This window comes from Cryptotermes secundus, unplaced genomic scaffold (assembly GCF_002891405.2).
Source record: "Cryptotermes secundus unplaced genomic scaffold, Csec_1.0 scaffold693, whole genome shotgun sequence".
In the NCBI taxonomy this organism is placed as follows: domain Eukaryota; kingdom Metazoa; phylum Arthropoda; class Insecta; order Blattodea; family Kalotermitidae; genus Cryptotermes; species Cryptotermes secundus.
Genome location: NW_019722434.1, coordinates 905,814 through 926,205, shown reverse-complemented (window position 1 = coordinate 926,205; position 20,392 = coordinate 905,814). Strand labels below are relative to the sequence as shown.

Genomic DNA, 20,392 nt, shown 5'->3' with positions numbered 1-20,392 from the left:
GTTCATGACACAGAATATCAGAATATTGAGCTCTGTTTCTATCAACACATGAGGAGGTATGGAGCATGCAGCAGTCAGTACAACCTTCAGCAGCCAGGTGCTCCACCCCAATGTTAAAATTTGGCTTCCAACCTGAGAGTACTACTGCCCTTGACATTTCCACCTTATTCTTTATGTGGGTCACCCTGCAATCAACCCTCTCCATCAGTCCTGTCCTCCACTCCACCTCCTCCTCCTCAGTTTCCTCACCTGCTGTTCCCTCTGGATCTTACAGGCACATTGCCTGTGGTTCTTTGGCGTTTATTTTCTTGTTCAAAACCTTCTCCGGAAATACATTTCTGCTCATTCTCAAAACATGTTCATACCATATTATTAAGTTACTTATTAATCTTACAATTCATTTCTCATTTCCTATTCTCTCCCTCCTAGTTCCTCTACACTCCTTACACATTTCTCTTAGTCTGCTGATACAATGTCACTATTTTGGGGGAATTTACAATCCCCTATTCCCAGATGATTAAAGGTAACACTGACAGTACAGGTTTATCAAATAAGAGATAAGCTTGCTGACAATCACTTTATTTTTTGATCATAATAAAATATGTGACATTAGAAACCTTTATAATCAGAACTCTCTTTGTATATATACTCATTTTGTAATGGCTAATAGTAACTATCTGAAGGGAATAAAAATCAACACAATTATTTACATTCACCTTAAGGCAAAATTATTTTAGTGGAGTGGAATATCTGGCACTTTGGACTGAACCTCAAGGGATCACCAGCAGCAACACAAATGCTCCAGCTAACACAGTTACAAAGGCCACAAGCAAATATCACCAAGTTTCAGCCAATTACCTGAATAACACAGCTGACATAGAGAACAAGCTGTTTTTCTGTATCTGCATAAACAGATGACGCCACAAATGTCCCACGTTTCTGAATGTTCATAGTTATGTGGTGCATCACTTGGAATATGTTTTTATTGGTTTATTTAATGATCTCTCAATTGCAGGCTTCATGTCTGCACCTCAGATACACAGTTTTACACCAAATGGGACTCTCTCCAATTATAATAATAAAATCACATAAGCTAAATGTGAATCACAAATACAAGTCAACAGTTTATTTTGGAAAGAGAACATCTGCCTTTCAGCCATGTGACAAGTCTGCTTTCTCTACTAATTAGCTGAAGAACAGACCTACAGATTGTCCACTACAAATTTACATTCATTCTGAGGTACATGTATCGTGTAGCTTCTCAAGATAATCTTAAAAAAGAAACAACACATTGTGTTCTGAACACCCCAGCCTGACAATAGAAGAACATGGTCACAAAGAAATCATGTGTTCAGAACAACATTAAGCCGCAAATTGGCCATTTCTTTCACCTCAGGAACAAGGTTTTGGACTTTAATCATAACAAGTAACCATTTCCTTCAGTTTTAACCCTGGTCCTAATGTTTCCAACCTTTGGAGGGGGAAAAAAAAGCAGGTAAGCAAGAAGCGTAACACCTAGCTGAAATGTGGGGCTTGCTACACCAAGCTAAGAGATTAAGGCATACTGTCCCATTAACAATAGATAAATAATAAACATTGTTCCCATGAATATTGTCTGTTAACTTACACAAAAATATTTTATACAAGCATGGCTCTATGTCCTTTATTTTCAGTTACACTACCTGTAAAATGTGGCATTTCTGTTTCTTAGGAATCAACAAGCAAAATTAATAAAATTAACTAAACAGCAAATGTCTTTCTTTTTACAGTACAGGGTAGTTTTCAACCCCAACCCCACCCCCCCACCCATCCCACTTGGACTACTGTCCCGAGTCTCCTAACCCTCAGCCATCAGAAGATGCGAGTGTGCAATTTCCCTAGCTACTGTAGTACGTCTCCAGAAATGATGTCCATGTCTTCTTGAGGACTGGAAATAAAAGCTGCAGTGATCTCTTGTTACTGAAGTAGCTGATCTGAGGGGGCTGAATTATGTTTCCATCAGGCTAATTCGCTGACTGATGCTCAGTCACTGGAGCAGCTGTCACTGGTGAAGCAGGTTCTTCACTGGATGAACCTGATGCTGCCCATACTGAAACACACATTCCTTTGTTTCGATGTGAGGTTCTCATTGCAATGACAATAAACAGTACTATCTAACTGCTCCTATGCCAAGCAAGTGTTACTCTGAAAATGGTGGAAGTACATCCCTCTCACACATCAGTGAACTTCTACCAGACTAGAGTTAAATCCCAAAGGCAGTAATCCTCACATGTTCAGATGTGAGAAGTATATTGTGAATACTGAAATTACCTTACACATTTCAGCCTGTTTGAGCCATCATCAGAGGTTTCATCAACATTCACTGGATATACTGTACAAATTTGCAATATGTGTATATACAGTGCGTACAATCAAGTGCGCGCCGCGGCTGCAATTTGCCGTGAGTCATACCACCGCAGAACAGATGCAGTCACGGGGAGGAGTTGCAACTCCTCCCCGCGACTGCATCCGTTCTGCGGTGGTATGACTCACGGCAAATTGCAGCCGCGGCGCGCACTTGATTGTACGCACTGTATATACACATATTGCAAATTTGTACAGTATATCCAGTGAATGTTGATGAAACCTCTGATGATGGCTCAAACAGGCTGAAATGTGTAAGGTAATTTCAGTATTCACAATATACTTCTCACATCTGAACATGTGAGGATTACTGCCTTTGGGATTTAACTCTAGTCTGGTAGAAGTTCACTGATGTGTGAGAGGGATGTACTTCCACCATTTTCAGAGTAACACTTGCTTGGCATAGGAGCAGTTAGATAGTACTGTTTATTGTCATTGCAATGAGAACCTCACATCGAAACAAAGGAATGTGTGTTTCAGTATGGGCAGCATCAGGTTCATCCAGTGAAGAACCTGCTTCACCAGTGACAGCTGCTCCAGTGACTGAGCATCAGTCAGCGAATTAGCCTGATGGAAACATAATTCAGCCCCCTCAGATCAGCTACTTCAGTAACAAGAGATCACTGCAGCTTTTATTTCCAGTCCTCAAGAAGACATGGACATCATTTCTGGAGACGTACTACAGTAGCTAGGGAAATTGCACACTCGCATCTTCTGATGGCTGAGGGTTAGGAGACTCGGGACAGTAGTNTTCTCGTTTGCGCAACATGTCACAGTATGTTGCAATTGTGAGAAGCAGTGCATCTGCATATAGGAACACATTATATCATGCAAGTATGAATGCTTAAACATAAGAGGACATGTTGATATGGGGATCTGCATGGTGGCAGACCTACAGTCACTCAGACAATCAAGAACCATTTTCCTTTTTATGATACCTGAAGAATGATCACTGTATTCACGGGAACCACCACTGGTTCTTATCCCTAGCCAGACGAGCCACTCCACACGCTCACATTCTATTTGTTTCAATCCAGTTTAATACTATCCTACCACACACGCCTACATCTCTGAAACGGTCCCTTTTCTTCTCCAGCGTAAGAGAATTCATGTGCCATGAAGAGATGAACTACTAGTGCACCATAACACTTATAAGTGTGTCATGAGATACTTAACTACTACATTGCATTCAATCAAGGGAGAAACTTTACAACACCACTGACCACGGCCAAAAATCATCACGGATTGCTGCTATAACTGCCGATAGCAGAATGAGTCATTAGAGCCAATAAAGGTGCACGGTGGTGGGGTGATCTTGTCACCGGAGTTAAGTCGCATTAATAGTTAGTCTGTGTTAGAGATTTCGATAGGCGGCCGACATTTATACTGAAACCAAGTTCACTACTGAACAGCGTGTCTATCATCAAAATTTTTCCAAGGAAAGAGAAACTTACAAAAAATATCAGTAAGTTTCATTGTAAATATCCTGATTCGCCAGTTCCCACGTCATGTGTATCCAAGCTTGTGAAAACGTGGCGGGCCACAGGTTCAGTGTGTGACATAAAGAAGCAATCGAAGAGGAGTGTACTAACTGAAGAAAAAGTTTGGTATATTGAGGCACAACTATTTTTTTATTGCTAGTGGGGTGGGACTAAGTCCCTTGTACTGCGGCCACTTCTGGCCTATTGTACCAGCCCCAGATGATAGGTGAGGGTGATTGTGGAGCAACTGGTGGAATGAAGATTGGCAAGGGAAGCCCAAGTACTCAGAGAAAACCTGCCCCAGCGCCACTTTGTCCACCACAAATCACGAGGTGCAACTACAGATCAGTCCTCGAAAATCGTAAGACGCTTAGCACAGGAAACCAGAGGTTTCTCTAGGATCTGCTTTCACAGCCACAAAATTAATAAAATTTCGCCTGTATAAAATAACAGTTTTGCATAAGCTGAAACAACCAGATTATGCAGGGAAGAATTCATTTTTGCAGCTGGCTGCTGCAAAATGTGCATGATGGAATCGTGGATCCACAGCTTCTGTTTATGACTGATGAGGCGTGCTTTCACGTTAGTGTTCATGTCAGTGCACAAAATGTAAGAATATGGAGTGATGGAAATCCTCACGCTATACAGCAAGTGCCATTACATACTGAAAAGGTGGAGGTGTAGTGTACTGTAAGTCCGCGGTGAATCATTAGCCCCTTATTTTTCCACGAAACCGTGAACTCTGACCACTATGTTAATAACATACTGAATCCGTTCTTCAAACAGCTGACTGCTGAAGATAATATGGGTATGTTGAGCAAGACAGTGCTACAGCACATATGGCTGATGGCCCCCCAGATCTCAATTTCTGCAATTTTTATCTTTGGGGAAACCTTACGGGAAACATCTACAATAATAATCCTCACACCACTGAAGCTCTGTAGAATGAAATAACAGGCATAATTAGTTCAATTACTGTGGACAACTTCAGAAAGGGTCCCATAATTTATGCAATGCAAGGCATGTTTGCAAGCAGAAGGGGGTCACTTTCAGCACTTGTTATAAAGCAAGGTAAGTTTGTGTTATCTTTTTATGGTATTCTTATAATGTGTGTATGTACAGAAACTGATGTGAGGGAATAGTCGCAGAGAAACGATCCATCCACTCTATGCTAGCAAGAGAGTGCGTGTTTATCAGCGCTGATGACTCATTCTGCTATTGGCAGTTATAAGCAATCTGTGAGAAATATTGTACCCGACTCACGCTACTCCCCCGGTTTCCTCGATGAATGAACACCCTGTAGTATGCTGCACAATACTATGCTATTAATGTGCCACCATTTGCCAAGGGTCAAAAGACACTAAGCTAAGACATGACACACTCTTGCAATATATTCTGTGGGGCTGGCTGCCACGTTTTCAGAATATTTTCTGCCTCTTGTGCCATGTGTTATTGAGTCCTGTAGCCCATCAGATCTGAGGGGTTGCAATTATAAAAACACATATTACTCTATCACTTACCAATCAGGACTACAAGTAACAGCAGTGCTATTACGCCAATAATTATCATCATCTGCAACAAACAAACAAACAACTCAACTTAGGCTGTAGTCTTCCTGATCAAGGTACATGGTTATGAATGTTTTGGACAAACCTGCTGCCTCCATCTTCAGGGATGAATGTGTTGAAACTCTGTGAAATGAGCCCCTCCATAAGTCCCTTGAACTGTTATGCTCCCCCCACAAACTCGCTACAATCCCTATCAGTCATCCATCCATTCTTTTCACACGAATGCTGGCAACAAGCACTTCTGGGCTAATGACACAGGTCACAGAGAATTAACAGCACACAGGGACTTTGAAGCCTCAACTACCATCAAACCTGCAGGCCAAGTCACCCCCACCTGTATACTGATGGCAGTCCCTGGAAAAAGTTGGCTGCCCTCTCTAAGGGTGATAATTTGGGACTGGATTTTTACACCCTAATCCCTTAAATATGTGCACATTTATGCATGAAAAATTTCCTATTAAATATCAAAATTGATTTTACATTATTTTAAAGCTGACAAATCAATATTTAAGTTAATTTTATGTAATCACTGATTGATTCAATTGCAATGAAAAGCTGTACAAATAAAAATCATGCAACAAAACCAACATTTTTTCATTATAAGTTAAAAAACCAATGGTACTCATATTTAGCTCTCAAAGGTTTAAACTTTTCTCCTGTTGTAGTTCAGTTACTAAATGTTTTAGGTTTTCCATAGTTAGTCACCTTCTATTGTCTTGTAAGATGTCCTTATAGCAGGAAAAACTTCTTTCCACCTCGCAGAAACTTAAGGGTGCACATACAAAATCCACTATTTGCTCCACTGTTAGTGATTTTTACTTCGCAGTACATTTACCAGCTAAAATTTCTTCAGTTTCACAAATTTGTTCACATCCTGGGTCTTTTGAAAGAATGCTGTATACTTCTTCCTCTACTACTTCACCAACTCTTCCAGCAAGCGAATTCAATTTGAAAACAGTGGTTTTGAATACACTTAATGACTGATACAAAGTAGTATTGCTATTGCTTGCCTCCAGTGAGGAAATGGCGGACGGAAGATGAGAGAAGTGAGCAGATATATAGGAAAGATTACTTTCTAGTTCTGCATTTTATAGTACATCTTGGGCAATTTGAATTTATGCTGCACTTTTGGAATCAAATATATTCATGAGATTCCTAATTGTTCCTAAATGTTCTGTATAACAACTCAACTGCACACAGCGCATGCCCCAGCGTGTTATAACTGGTTCTGGCAGAAGTGAAACACCCATGCCTGCACATGCACGCACACACATACGAAATGGATCCTCTAGTCAAGTGGCAAATCTACCCACTTCCTTTTCCGGGAGCACATAATGCTGTGGCATACATATCTGTTTATGTTCCTTCAGTTTCAGGGGAGCGCAACAACGGTCAGAATGGAAAATCTGCCACTGCTGGACATGCACTGGATTAGTAATTATAAAAGTAAAGTTGTCCCTCTGCTTAATTAATGATTAATGCCATGAAGATGTATTGGGGAGTGATGGTATGGCTCCACACCCCAGCCACATTACCAGCCTGGGCACCGCAGACAAGAGAAAAGGAAGATTGCCAGTCACTGAATCCAGACTCGCCCTCATCTAGCTCACAGTCTAGTCACTACACTGACTGAGCTCCACATGCAGTTTACCTATGCTGTCAGTATCAAGACCGCAGGACAGGTAACAAACAGGAAGCAGTCGGTGGAATAAATCCTACATTACCACATGACCTAGGCTGCCACACTGGGAAGCCAGGAGGAGTCATCGCAGTGAGAGTAAATACACATTAAACCTCAAGTCAGAACAGACAGTCTGAATACCTCACATTACAGACCTTGAGGTTCTTCCACCAGTATTTCCTCTTCAGTTTTCCAGCCTGCTGCTCGAACTGTGAGGCTCCTTGCTGCAGGGCATCTGAAACAAAGCGCATGCCTGTTATGCCCTGACTCTGTTACATTCCTATGATGCAATGTTAGTAATATTAATTAGTTATTTCTGTTGCCTACAAATGTTGTTATATGAATGTTACTGTGGACGTCCTCAGAACTACGTGTAGCTAAGAGCTGAGTCGTCAAGTTCACATTCACTTACCGCTCACAGTTCACACTACATAGCATCAAATAGTAGGATGATCAAACAAATAATAAATTTGGAATGATAGGGAAGAAAGATGCCATGGCCTATTTTGAGGTACTATCCCAATATCTGGAGGGACTGGAAAAACCTGCCAGCTGGCCTACAGGCAGATCTCCATGAGCTGAAGCAGGTTTGCTACTGGTGGCTATGGGGTAGCAGGAAGACAATTTTGTTTGTAATTTACTTAAAGCCACTACAGCATCTCAAATTGGGATAGTGTGGTCAGTACAGCGACTGGTTACGGGCTGGAGTTTGAGTCCCAGTAAGATCAAGACTTTTCTCTTCTCCACATCATTCAGACCGGCTCTGGGGTCCACCCAACCTCCTATCCAATGAGTACCAGGGACTCTTTCCCAGGAGGTAAAGTGGCTAGGGCACGAAGCTGACCACTCACCTCCAGCTAGTACAGAGGTCAAGAAAATGTGGATCTATACATCCACTCCCCCATATGCCTTAATGGTGTAGTGCTTAATTACTTAAACACAGGGACAGCTTTACCTTACCATGCCTTTCCTTATAGCATTTCAAGTCACACGGTATGCATGACAGGATGATCGATGTTTAATGAATGGGAAAGGATTTGGAAGGAAACTGTTGTGGTCTCAATGTGGTATTATCCCAACATTTGCCCGAAGGAAATAAAGAAAAAAACAAGTAACCTCAATCAAGATGGCCAGTGTCCTGGCTGACACCTAATGCAAGGACCTTCAGGATACAAGTCTAGAGTAATGCGATCCCTGTAACAGGCCATGGAGGCCCATAGGGTTGTGACGTGTCGAAACTTTCACATTTTCTAGATAATCGGCTCACACATGGCAGTGAGGTTGTCTGCCTTATGCGCCGGTCACCCTTTACACCCAGGAAGATTCCTGGTACTCATTTCTGTTAGAGGCTGAGTCAACCCCAGGGCCACAGTGCAGCTGGAAGGATTGGGTCAAACGAAAAATCCAATGACTTCATCAGGAATCGAACCTGTGTCCTCTCAGCTTGTAGCATAGTGCACATGTCTAGAGTATTACCACTAAGCCAACCTGCTCAGTTAACACGAGGCGAAAAACAGGACAAAAATGGCAGAATAGAACGAATTATGAGCAAATTATAACACAAATTATGCAGATGAGGACAAACTGAATAAAAAGAAGCGTGAGGAGGAAGAGAATGGATTGGAGTGGAGGAGGAGGAATTTTTGCCTCAGATTTCCCAAGTCAGAACCCAACCAGTTCACCCATCTCATGTAGAACAGCAACATCTTACATGAATTCCTCACTGACTGAAGCTGATAAGTTCCTGTTATCAGCTGCATATGGAATCAGATAACAGAGCATGTGTAACACATCACAGCACAATCTCTCCACCCACTTAAGTCATGCTGCAAATGTATAATAAGGAGCTTCATAATTTGTACTCCAAACCAAATTAGTAGGCTGATCAAATTAAGCAGGATGTGGTTGGTAGGGTATGTAGCATGCATGGCATAGAAGTGCATACAAACTTTTGGCAGAAAAACCTGAAGGGCAAAAACCACTACAAAGGCCTAGACATATATGTGAGAATAATATTAAAATTAATCTTAAAAGAAATAGGATGGGAGGGTATGGAAGGATTCATCTGTCTCAGGTTAGGGACGAGTGGAGGGCTCTTGTGAATGTGGTAATGGACACTTAGGTTTCAGAAAAGATACAGATTTTCTTGGGTAGCTGAGTGACTACCAGCTTCTGAAGGGCTCTGTTTCATGGAGGCAGATGTTTAGTGCTGAATGAATTAAACACATGTGGCATGGCAAAAGTAAACTTGTCTCTGTGCTTAACTAAGCACCTCAGCATGAAGATGAATGGAGGAGTGAAGGTATAGGTCCTGGCATTCTTAACCTCACAACATGGATGTGAACAGTCAGGTTCATGCCCGATCTCATCTGCCCTGGAGAGAATGCCCAGAGTACTCACTGTAGGCCTCACAGCAAGTCTGGATGTTGTGTAGAGGGCATAATCTCTTGCCCCTGCGAGGAAACAAACCCACAATTCCTCAGTCATCAGCTTCGTGCAAAGACCACTTTACCCCTTGGAACAAAGTTCTGAGCACCTACTGGACAGGAGGCTGGACCTCTGCTTGTGCACTGGAAATCACAGCTGTACCATCCAGCCCACAGCCAGTCACTATACCTTCTGGGCTACTCTGGTTCACTTTGGCTGAATATGTTACAAATGGGACAAGAGAAGACAGAGAAACTGACAGCACTATTGGTGTTGCCTTCCTCGGGACAAACAATGAATGCAGGGTAAAACTACTTCCTGCCGGTTGGGCTTCAGGTTTCACAACCATGACTATGAACAGCGCCGCCATCTGGGCTGAAAGCTGGAGACAGCCCAATGTGTCGGGAGGAACATACCGCCTCCATTTTCCGGGTCAAAGAGTATGGGCTGGAACACACACAGTGACATCAGTCATACGATGTCCGTATGGTTCATGTCGCATCAAGTAGTAGAATATAAAGTGTAGTCTCAGCTTTCATCCGTGACATGCAACATCTACCGTACGACAGTCGGAGAGCAAAGAAATGTATTTGATCGCTCTAGTGTGAAGAGGTGGTCATATGGCAAAAGAATCGTACAACATTTTTCCGTATGACTGATGCCACTGTGTGTGTTCCAGCCCTAAGCCGAGCAAGAAAACAGAAGCAAGTTTCGCTTGATCCTTGATCGGTGATATGTTCCCCCAAAATGACAGGCTCTCTCTGAACTATGTGCCATTACAGCCCAGATTTGCTGCTCCCTGTGCAATTCATCACTAGCCTATAGGTAAAGCTGTTCCTGCACTAAGTCATGAAGGCGTATGGGGGAACTGACATATAGACCCACGTTTTAGTGACCTCAGCACTACTTGACGTGAGTCGTCAGCTTCTCGCGCTGGTCGCTTTATCTCTGCGGAAAGAGCCCCTGGTACCCATTACATAGGACATTGGGTGGACCCCACAGCAGATCTGGATGACATGGATTAGTAAAAATTCTTGAAACTACTGGGTCTTGAACTTCAACCCTTCAGTTGTCCAGCCAGTAGCCAGCCACTATACCGACTGTGCTATCCCAGCTCTTCAGCACTAGCCTATTCACTCATTATTAACAACACTGAATCGAGAGAACAAATTTATACAGCCAAATCAGTTATTTTAATTATTTACCTGTCCCCCTGTAATACCTTCTGTGTCAAGTGATTAGGATGAAACAAAGTACAGCACCATGTGACCACATATTATCCCATCCTCATACGTTTCAATTTTCCACCACTGATAATACCAACATGGAAAAATTTTGAAATATCAGTGATGCCAATACCATTTAACATCAAATAAGACTACCTATCTCACTGTGTGACCAGCCTCAAGCCAAGTGAAAGTTGAAGCCCCAAGCTTAAACACCAAGGATGCGATAATGTGCTGCCTGGCCAGGGCTGCCGCACACCTCAGGCAGCAGGGATCGATAAGTATGGAGCAGTGGTGGAAGAAATCCGGAGAAAACCCTGTTCTGGTGCCACTGTGTCTGTTATGAAATCCCCCAGAACTGAACTGGAAGCTCCAGTAGATACTGGCACTTAACAGACTGAGCTGGAGCTAGGATATGGCTTGTCCAACGTAAAATATCCAACACATACATCCTAACTAAAATGTTAAAATTATTTTTTGTTACATGCATGTTCCAAATTATCTTCAACAGCTATTATTTCTCCATGACAGGCTCCTAACCCTGAGCATTCTCTCACACATCTAGTGCAGCTCAGCAAAATATTCCCACCTCAGATAAATGCAAGGCAGCCATAAAGTTCTTGTTAAAGGTAAGCAGTTACAGAGTAATATGATGGGACATGGTCACACAAGTTTCATGGTAAATGGCTGAATTATATCTATAGCATCAAAGTTCGAATTTCAAACAGGGGACAGGTATACGCAACCAGTGCGCTAAATGGGTTCCAAGTAAAAAAGTAAAGATATCCCTGTAACAGGCCGTGAAGGCCCATAGGGTTGTGAGTGGTTGAGATTCCCACATTTTCTAGACAATCAGTTCATATATGGGGGCAAGGTTGTCAGCCCTGTGCCCCGGCTGCCCTTTACCCCCAAGTCCAAGAATATTCCTGGAACTCATTTCTGTTACAGGCTGAGTCGACCCCACGGCCATAGTGCGGCTGGAAGGATTAGGTCATTTAAAAAAATCCAATGACCTCATCGGGATTTGATTCCATATCCTTCCGGCTTGTAGCATAGTGCCTCAACCAACTATGCTACCGTGCATCCCCAGACGGGTTCCAAAGGAACCAGAAAACATTTCTCGACACACAGTTGTGTTATCACTGCTTTACCTGCTCGGTTATCCAGATCAGCCAACCTCTGTTCACGTTCCATCAGGGATCTTACATTTATTTGCATAATTTCCACAACCTGATCGTTGAGCGAGATGTTGACCGTGTGCATAAAAATAACAATAACCCTGCATTAGTTCCTTAACCTACCATGGTGTTCAGACTGGCAGACACATGCAGGGCAAGCATCCCATCATGTTACTCTGAAGTGAAAATAAAATCACTTAATACGAAATTCACATTGCACAAAGACCAAGAGCTATCACACAAGGTGAGCTGTTAGTGGCCATCTGCAGTGCCAGACATGACAGGACACTACAGCAGAATACAGTGTTATGGGTAATTTAAAGCACTCTCAAGGTTCTATAACAGAACCAATTATCATATCAGAAGGTTTAACAGTCTCATTTGATGTTATTTATTTTTAGTTAATTTCATGATAAATGGCATAGAACTATATGATCAGTGAACTGGAAAGGGTGTGGAAGGATGAAGTCACAGCATAATTTAAGACACTATACTGGCATTTTCTTCAAGGGACTCTCAACAAATATAAAAATCTTCCTCTGGACAGCCAGTTTCCAGCATAGGGTTTGAAATCAGGATCTCCAGAAACAGGAGCAGGAGCACTACACACTCATCCATGATATTTAGTATTTGACAAGCTCATACATAAGCTAAAATGATTATCTAATTCTTTAATAACCGACCATCCCAGTGTGTCTGGTTAAGACACAACTTTTTTAACATTTTAACCAGCTCCACAATTATATATCAGCTTCTTTACTACATGTCCAGCCACGGGGTGGGATAACAGGCTGCCTGGTCAGCTGAGTGGCCTAATAAAGGTGCAGTGCCTGTCGGGGGTGGGGAGTAGGAGGAAAGTAAAAGGAAGAAAGCAAAGGCATTTTGCTTTCTGCTTACAAATGTCAAGCCTTTGGTTCCTATAAATTATTACTTTTCTTCACAAATTATGCCTGTAAAAGTAGTTCCTGTGTTTAATTAATTAACCATCATGCCATGAAGAAATAATGGGGAGTGGAGTTATGGTTCCATGTATTCTTAACCAATGATCAATCAGTGAATAAAGAATTAAAGAGTTTTTACTGCTGCTACCACAATTAATTCTTTAAAAAAAGCTTTGTTCTGTAAGTAGGCAAGTGGCAGGTGTCACACACCTCAGGAGCGGGTAACAGACGAGTGCAGAGGGAACCTGCTCCAATTTCTTCACCACTGTTTTTTTCTTAGTTTCTTGGGGTGGGGTGAGACTGAGTCCACTTGGGACACCAGCCACTATTTTGCATATTGTACCAGATCTGGGTGATGGTGGATGATGATGGGTGTGGAGCAGTTGGTGGAATGAGTACTCGAAGAAAATGCCCCAGTGCCACTTTGACCACAACAGATCCCACATGACCTAACCTGGGATCAAGCCAGGCCTGCCATAGTGGGAAGCCGGCGACTAAATGCCTGAGCTTCGGCATGGCCTTGTTCACCATGAATCTCACATGAATGACTCACCATGGTGAGAAGCCAACATCTAACTTCCTCAGTAATAGCATTCATTCGCCAAGGCTCTACAGCCCTTTTTCAGTTTCAGTTTTCATTCATGAAAAGGAAAGTGGTGTAAACAAAGGTGTGGGTACCTACAAAAACAAACTCATCTTTAACTTACAGTGTTTCCTCAGTTCAGTGGTCTGTTAATTCAGCTCAGCCCATTCTAACATGTAATGCTCAGTCTGTCTGCAGTGCTGGAAACAAATTACCTGCCAGTCTGAACTAGAACATCAACAGCTCATGTGGGCTTACAAAGCAATTTGCGTTGGAAGGACTGTATTATCATTCCCACACTCTCCTAAAGGAAACTTAACATGTTTTGTTGTGGTTCCCAAATACATTAGGGCAGTTCTACTGTGTTAGAAATGTTAAACCTGGACATACATTTGATATAAGGAGCAAAACTCACGGAAAACTTGATTTTCCATGGCCTCGTGAACTGCGTTTTCCATGACATAACCAGCAGTTGGCACGTCCTCTATAATGCCCAGAAATAACAAGTGCTGCTGATGAAACCTGAAGATGTGTGCAATGCTTTCAAGTGTACATCTCAGTTTCAGAACATCAATGTCTACTGCTAGGCTGAGCCTCATGCCCCGCACACAGACACGGATCCCATTGTAAGCCCACAGGAAGCACCAAACACCAGCCAACTCACCATGCAATATAACTAACATTATCAGGTTGGCTCACCTGCACGGTTATCTAACTCTGATAGCTTTTGATCACGTTCAAGTACTTTCTCGACATTGACACGCATGATGCCAACTACCTGAATGAAGGGTGAAAACAAACATCAAACACTCACATTTGAAACACAGCAAAGCGCACCATTCCACATGAACAACAGGATACTTTCTAGACTTTGTCCAAAACTACAGGACATATCCCTTTGAAACTAGATCTATTTCTGTCCTCAGGTGATGGGGAGACACTCCTCTGTTGGGTCCCTTAGAACCAGTCACTGGATTGGGGTTAGCTCTTTCTAAGTGACCCAAGAGAGGAGGCGTCTCCCCCTCATCTAAGGATGGAATTGATCCAGTTTCTGAAACATCGTGTTCTCTAGTTTTCTGAATACCGAATGATGGACAAAGTCCAAAAATCCAGTAATTCTCAGTGTTACACACCATCATCAGAATACTTCAGAATCTACATGACAGGTAAGTTGTTCATACCTGTGAGGATTCATATGCAAGTCTTCTGGGTTTTGATACTGTGTGAGCTGACATGCAGCTTCCATTTCAGAGGGAACACACTGTCTCCAGACTACACAATGTCATAACCCACAGAACTGTGATATGCACTGCTCTCTGCACATACAGTGAAAGAACTGTGTTCTCTCTTACACTTGACAATTCACTGGCAATATGAGTTCTTGTTGTGAACATCTGCCTGCACCAGCAGATGCTTCAAGACAAGCCAACATTGTACACACGCACATACAAGAAAGAATTATCAGCAATAAACATCTTCAAAATGTCCAGCTGTACACATGAAACAACACAGGTATGAATGGAATAATTTTGAGTAAATTTAGTACAAGAGGCCTCTCGAAAATGTGGTTGTCAGGCATGCTGGCAGGTAATCAGTACAGATGGAAGTTCTCTTGACTCCACCTCACACTGCACAAAGAAGTCCCGTGGACGGTGGGGACAGAAAGGCTGATGACAGCCCAAACCACTCATCACTATTAAAAGTTATCATGTGGGTATGTGCCCCATTTTGTAATGGACGCGATCTATATGGCTTCTTGTAGAAGCCAGCAACTTTCCCCGACTTACTATCATATGGAATGGTACAGATGAGCAGACGACACAGTTACATTAGCGCTTGTTAATGCATCTTCACCTGCTCGAAGAGAGACAGGACTCTGCATAAGCTGCAGGGAGACATGCTCATGTGGAAACATGAAATTTACATAACCACTGAAGTGTTACAAATGATTTGAAACTTTCATGGCAACTGCATGCAAGTCAGGCAATCATACGTTTCAATATGGAGTGAGTATACAATATTTCAGAGACCGTTTTCACTACATTATCGGGGGTTCCCGTGATGAATTTTGCGATCTGACACCTTCAACAGGGACAGAGGATTCCCTCTAAGCTATACCCTGTTATCGGGCCACCAGCATGCTCAGACAATGGGCAGCCATATGGAAGAACTGATGATGCCGACTGTGACAAGTGACTGATTCTGACCAGTGTTCCCCTTGGCAGACCATAGTGGGAGGGGACACCAGCCACCATCTGACCCCTCAGCAACATGTGCTGTGACAATGTGACAATCGCCACACTAACCCATAATGATGGAGATGGAGACAGTCTCTGAAATGTCACATGTGGACTCCATGTTGAAACAGCTGATCCCCAGAGACTTGAATACAGCAAGTGCACTCTGGTCACAGTTCCTTCACTCCCTTCTCCCTGCAGAATTCGTCAGACCTACATTTACATCTGCAGTAGAGGATCTGTCTAAATCAGATCACGCTTTTCAATGTTCATACCTTTGAAATCAATAAAAAAAGTAAGTAAAGGTATCCCTGTAACAGGCTGTGAGATGTTGAGGTTCCCACATCTTCTAGACAATCGGCTCAGAGATGGCGGTGAGGTTGTCAGCCTTACGCACCGGCCACCCTTTAACCCCAGGCAAGTAAAGGTTCTACAGTGAAATTTTGTTATATCCTTTCATCAGCACTACTTGTATCATTAAATTTCCCATTTATTTATGTTCCAAGTTTTTTGTCTTTTAGGGCTACCTTTTGTTACACCATTCCAGATTATTGCTTAATCCAAATGACCCCCCCTCAATTACTCTGGATTTGCAATGGTTTACTGTACATCAGTGTCTGTGTAGGATTTCTCGCAGATTACCCGTCCTATGCAGTCCTCTATTTGGAAGCTCTTTATGAGCTCAATGTGCACAGTATTCATCATATAATTGCTGTACACATGTGTGATGCAGATCTGTTTGTGTACCAGCTGTACAACACAATATGTTCTAGGTAGTGGGGACATGATCTTGTCTTTCATTTACTTTAAGGCATAGAAATGATCACATAAAACTCACAGAAAGAGGACTGTAATTATGAGGGCTGGAACTTTAATAGTGGCAACTATTTATTTACAACTGATACAAAATAGACGCATGTTTCGGAGTTTTACTGTCCTTCAATGTAGTCACCAGCATTGCGTACAACCCGTTGCCAGCAATTTGGAAGTCGTGGGATAGCTTTAGCAGCACCTGTTGTGTTGTTAGTTCAAATGGAGCGGTCTACTGCCTGAAGAATCTCTGGAACAATTCTGAAGCGAATGCCACAAAGTGGTTTCATCATCTTCGGAATCAAGTCAAAGTCACAAGGGCCTAAGTCCGGGGAGTATGGTGGATGGTACAGCACTTCCCAGCCCAATTGATCGAACAAATCAGCCACAGCTTGGGCTGCATGCAGCCAACCACTGTCCTGCAAAATGATGGGTGGGTTATGCAGAAAGTGTCGCCGCTTCTTTCTCAAAGCTGGTCGCAAGTTGTGCTCCAAAAACGAACACTAATACTGCGCATTGACGGTCTGCTGTAGGGGAACGGTATGCATTACAATAACACCATCACAGTCGTACATGAGAATCACCACAACTTTCACACTGCTGGGGTTCTGACGAACTTTCGATTTTCGTGGTGACCCATAATGACACCATTCATTCGATTGGCGTTTCATTTGTGCCTCATACGATTTGGCCCATGTTTCATCCAGCGTAATGATATGGTGTAAGAAAGCCTCTCCTTCATGCTCATAGCACTCCAAGTGGTTACGAGCAGCAACGTATCATAGCCATTTCTGCATTTCCGTCAAATCATGCGGAACCCATCGTGATGCAATTTTTCTTATGCCCAGGCGTTCCTTCAGAATGTGAAGCACAGTCGTACGTGCTAATCCTGTCTCGGGCCAGCTCACAAATCGTATGGCGTTGATCACTCTCCAGTAACACAGAAAGAGCATACACTTCTTCTTCACTGACACTAGGACGACCTGGCCGACGCACGTCTGTCACATTTTGGTGTCCCTCGTTGAAGGCTTTTACTCACCTTGCCGCTGTGCTGTAAGACAATGCATATTCCCCACAAGCCTCTTGAAGACCTTGATGACATTGTCGTGCTGTACGGCGTCTGGCACATTCAATCTTTATCCAACTCCGTTGTTCCTGTTTCGAAAACATCGTGACAACAGTACATTAGACCGCCAGCTAATATGAGGCTCCGTTCTTCTCGGCAGTGTGCATGTGCATGATGTTGGAAGGTAGAGTCCATTTGCTCTAAGATAAGGTAGGTATGTAACTAACGTGTGGTATAAGTGACATTATCTGGTTCCGTTGCATGGCGTCTCTACAGCAGTTTTGCCACTATTAAAGTTCCAACCCTCGTACATAAAGACTGCAGCATGAATATTCTAAACGCTTATCAGTCCCTAAGTAAATGCAGCAGCAGGATTCACAGAGAATTCCATAAAATTAAATGGTACTGTATTATTTGGTCTACCAATGCTGCCAACCACACAAGTTAATTTGTAAGATCAGAGCCCCAACTCTAAGCTTAGAATTCAACTGCCACACAAGTCCATGAGGTTAGGCATTTGGTTTTCTTTTGAAAAATAAATATCTAAAAACTTCCAAAGTTAGGCTTTGTTTTTACAAATAAACTTCCACAGCTGGTAGTACTAACATGGTGGTAAAATTTTAAACTTACCAGGTTCACATTTTTTTATGAAAGCACAAACAAAAGTTTTGTACCCTAAGGCAAACCAAGTTCCAATTTAACAGTATCCTGTAAGAGGTAATGGTGCAATGGTGATTGATACACGCGCACACATCCTATATGGCCTACCCTCACAATTTTCTGACTGCCTAATTATTTTAACTATTCCAAAATGTAACATTACATGTTTACAGCACAAATATATAAACCTGCATGTTATAAACATCATGGAACATTACCCAAAACTCTCTAATATAAAGATTAAACTCTTATGGGATGTGACAATCTGCTAGATATTTAGCAACAGTTTGGACAAACCTGCCTCCTCTTCTACCCATTGGACTGTGACATTTGGTCGGATAGTTCAAGAATCATAACTATCCTAACAAACGGCAAACTCGGTGGTCGGAATGCTTCCTTGCACTGATGCATTTCACATCATGGCTACATACACGAATCACATAATTCACTATAATAATGCCCTGTTCTCATACAACACCAGCTTCCAACCCTGCTAATTAAGTTAGGTTATGTGTGCCTCTCAGCCACTAAAACGTAGTTTAAAACACTGAAAACATGTTGCAGAAAATTTAGCAAAACCACATAAAACATCACAATATTGCAGTCTTATAAACCACCCAAAGCTACAAGCTGGTACCTCATCAACTTTTGCTTGCGTCTGCTGAAGGCGTTTCTGGGCAGCCTGGTTCTGTGGGTTGCGTTGAGCACCTCCTGCCCCTTCCTCTCCAGTTCCTGAGTACCCTCCTGCACCGTCCATTTTCGTAAATCTATAAAAGTAATATACAGCCTTTACAATTGTGTACGTCTCTAACAATATGTATAAACTGCAAATACATTTCCTTTCGGGCACAACTGTCACACTCCACTACGATAACCTTTACAAACTGCACTTAACGACAATTTATCAGAAACAGCGGATACTCTTCGCAATCGAAATGGACTTGACAATGTTAATGAAAATAACTGTGTTTTGTTCATGACCTATGATGATGACAAGCTCACCACACGAAAGGCAGACGAATCGAAGTTAATAAACAATGTTAATTATTTTGGATTAGTTCATGTCTTATTTAGAACGTTAAACGCAAAACATATTACGATGCTAACAGAATGGCTGTTCTTGCTAACAAATCATCAGAACCTGTGGCACATCACTTTCAAGTATGTTCGCAGCTTCAGTAAATGACGTTTATCAGTCACAAGGGTAAACTGGTAACAAAAAAAAAAAGTTGGTAACTTACTTTTCACAGCCAAACCTTAATACATGTGCTCTGTATATGTTACAGGCAGACTTTAAATACTTACACTGCCACACCCTTATTTACACAGCTGATCTAATTTCTATAACCTGCTCCTAACTCCAACCTTATGTACAATACGACTACTTGTTCCTCTTTTCTTTATAGCAACATGGACGATGGCAGGCTGATAGAAGTTCCGGGTGACGTCATAGGCCATGACTACCGCTGAGACAAGTAGTGGGAGTGAACTTCATTGAATCAATCAAATACACCCAAAGGCCTAACTGAACAAAAGAACAATGTAACTTCATATCGCAATGAGATATGATTATCGGGCCATTCGATTGGATTTCGCGTTTACTGATAGAACAGAACGAAGCAGAAGGGCGAAAATTACTTCGAGAGAGAAATTATAGAAACTCTACAATAGTGCGCATGAATGCAAAACATTTACCAATACATGGCCAGTTACAGAACCCTACATGCGAAAATAATTAGCTCAGAGGGTCAAGATACTCTGTACCTTTTGTTGAAACCGGAGGTTCGTCACCGCAGTTGCAAGAGCCCGCTGCTGGTCCTATCTTGAGCCAGATGAACCCGACCCACACCCCAATAAACACTTAACATTATCATCACTCTAGCAACCATGTCCGGGGGAACGGCCTCAGTTGAAGTGTTCGCCCCGTCCCTACACGATTAAAAGACAAATTCATTCTTTCACATTCTTCATCCCACAAAATGCCAACCCTAAACACACCAGATGTGCTCACGCATCCATTGTCATTAATTTAAAATGCAAAATATGTGTGCGTGTCGCAGCTTCTTTGCAACAGAGAGGCGTTCCGACAATACTATCAGGTACGGCATATGATGACAAAAACATATTGACG

General features: G+C 42.4%; 1 protein-coding gene across 2 annotated transcripts; it reads right to left on the bottom strand.

Moving 5' to 3' along the window:
- Positions 1 to 563: 563 nt before the first annotated feature.
- On the bottom strand, positions 564 to 19,706 carry LOC111861454 (synaptobrevin-1-like). Of its 2 annotated transcripts, none has more exons than XM_023846057.2 (6): positions 19,567 to 19,706; positions 18,899 to 19,028; positions 14,188 to 14,266; positions 7,289 to 7,368; positions 5,405 to 5,456; positions 564 to 2,089 (listed from the first exon to the last, which is right to left on the bottom strand). In XM_023846057.2, the coding sequence occupies exons 2-6, from the start codon at positions 19,016 to 19,018 to the stop codon at positions 2,004 to 2,006; spliced, it is 417 nt and encodes a 138-aa protein (XP_023701825.1). In that variant the 5' UTR covers positions 19,019 to 19,028; positions 19,567 to 19,706; the 3' UTR covers positions 564 to 2,003. The 2 variants fall into 2 exon arrangements, with proteins under 2 accessions (XP_023701825.1, XP_023701826.1); XM_023846058.2 differs by lacking the exon at positions 19,567 to 19,706 and adding an exon at positions 19,264 to 19,370.
- Positions 19,707 to 20,392: the final 686 nt, after the last annotated feature.

Coding starts and splice junctions, on each gene's coding strand:
- LOC111861454 (XM_023846057.2), bottom strand. CDS start 19,018: ATGGACGGTGCAGGAGGGTACTCAGGAACTGGAGAGGAAGGGGCAGGA. Junction 14,267..18,898: donor CGCAAGCAAAAGTTGATGAG/GTACCAGCTTGT, acceptor CCCTTCATTCAG/GTAGTTGGCATCATGCGTGT. Junction 5,457..7,288: donor ACTGGTGGAAGAACCTCAAG/GTCTGTAATGTG, acceptor TGTTTGTTGCAG/ATGATGATAATTATTGGCGT.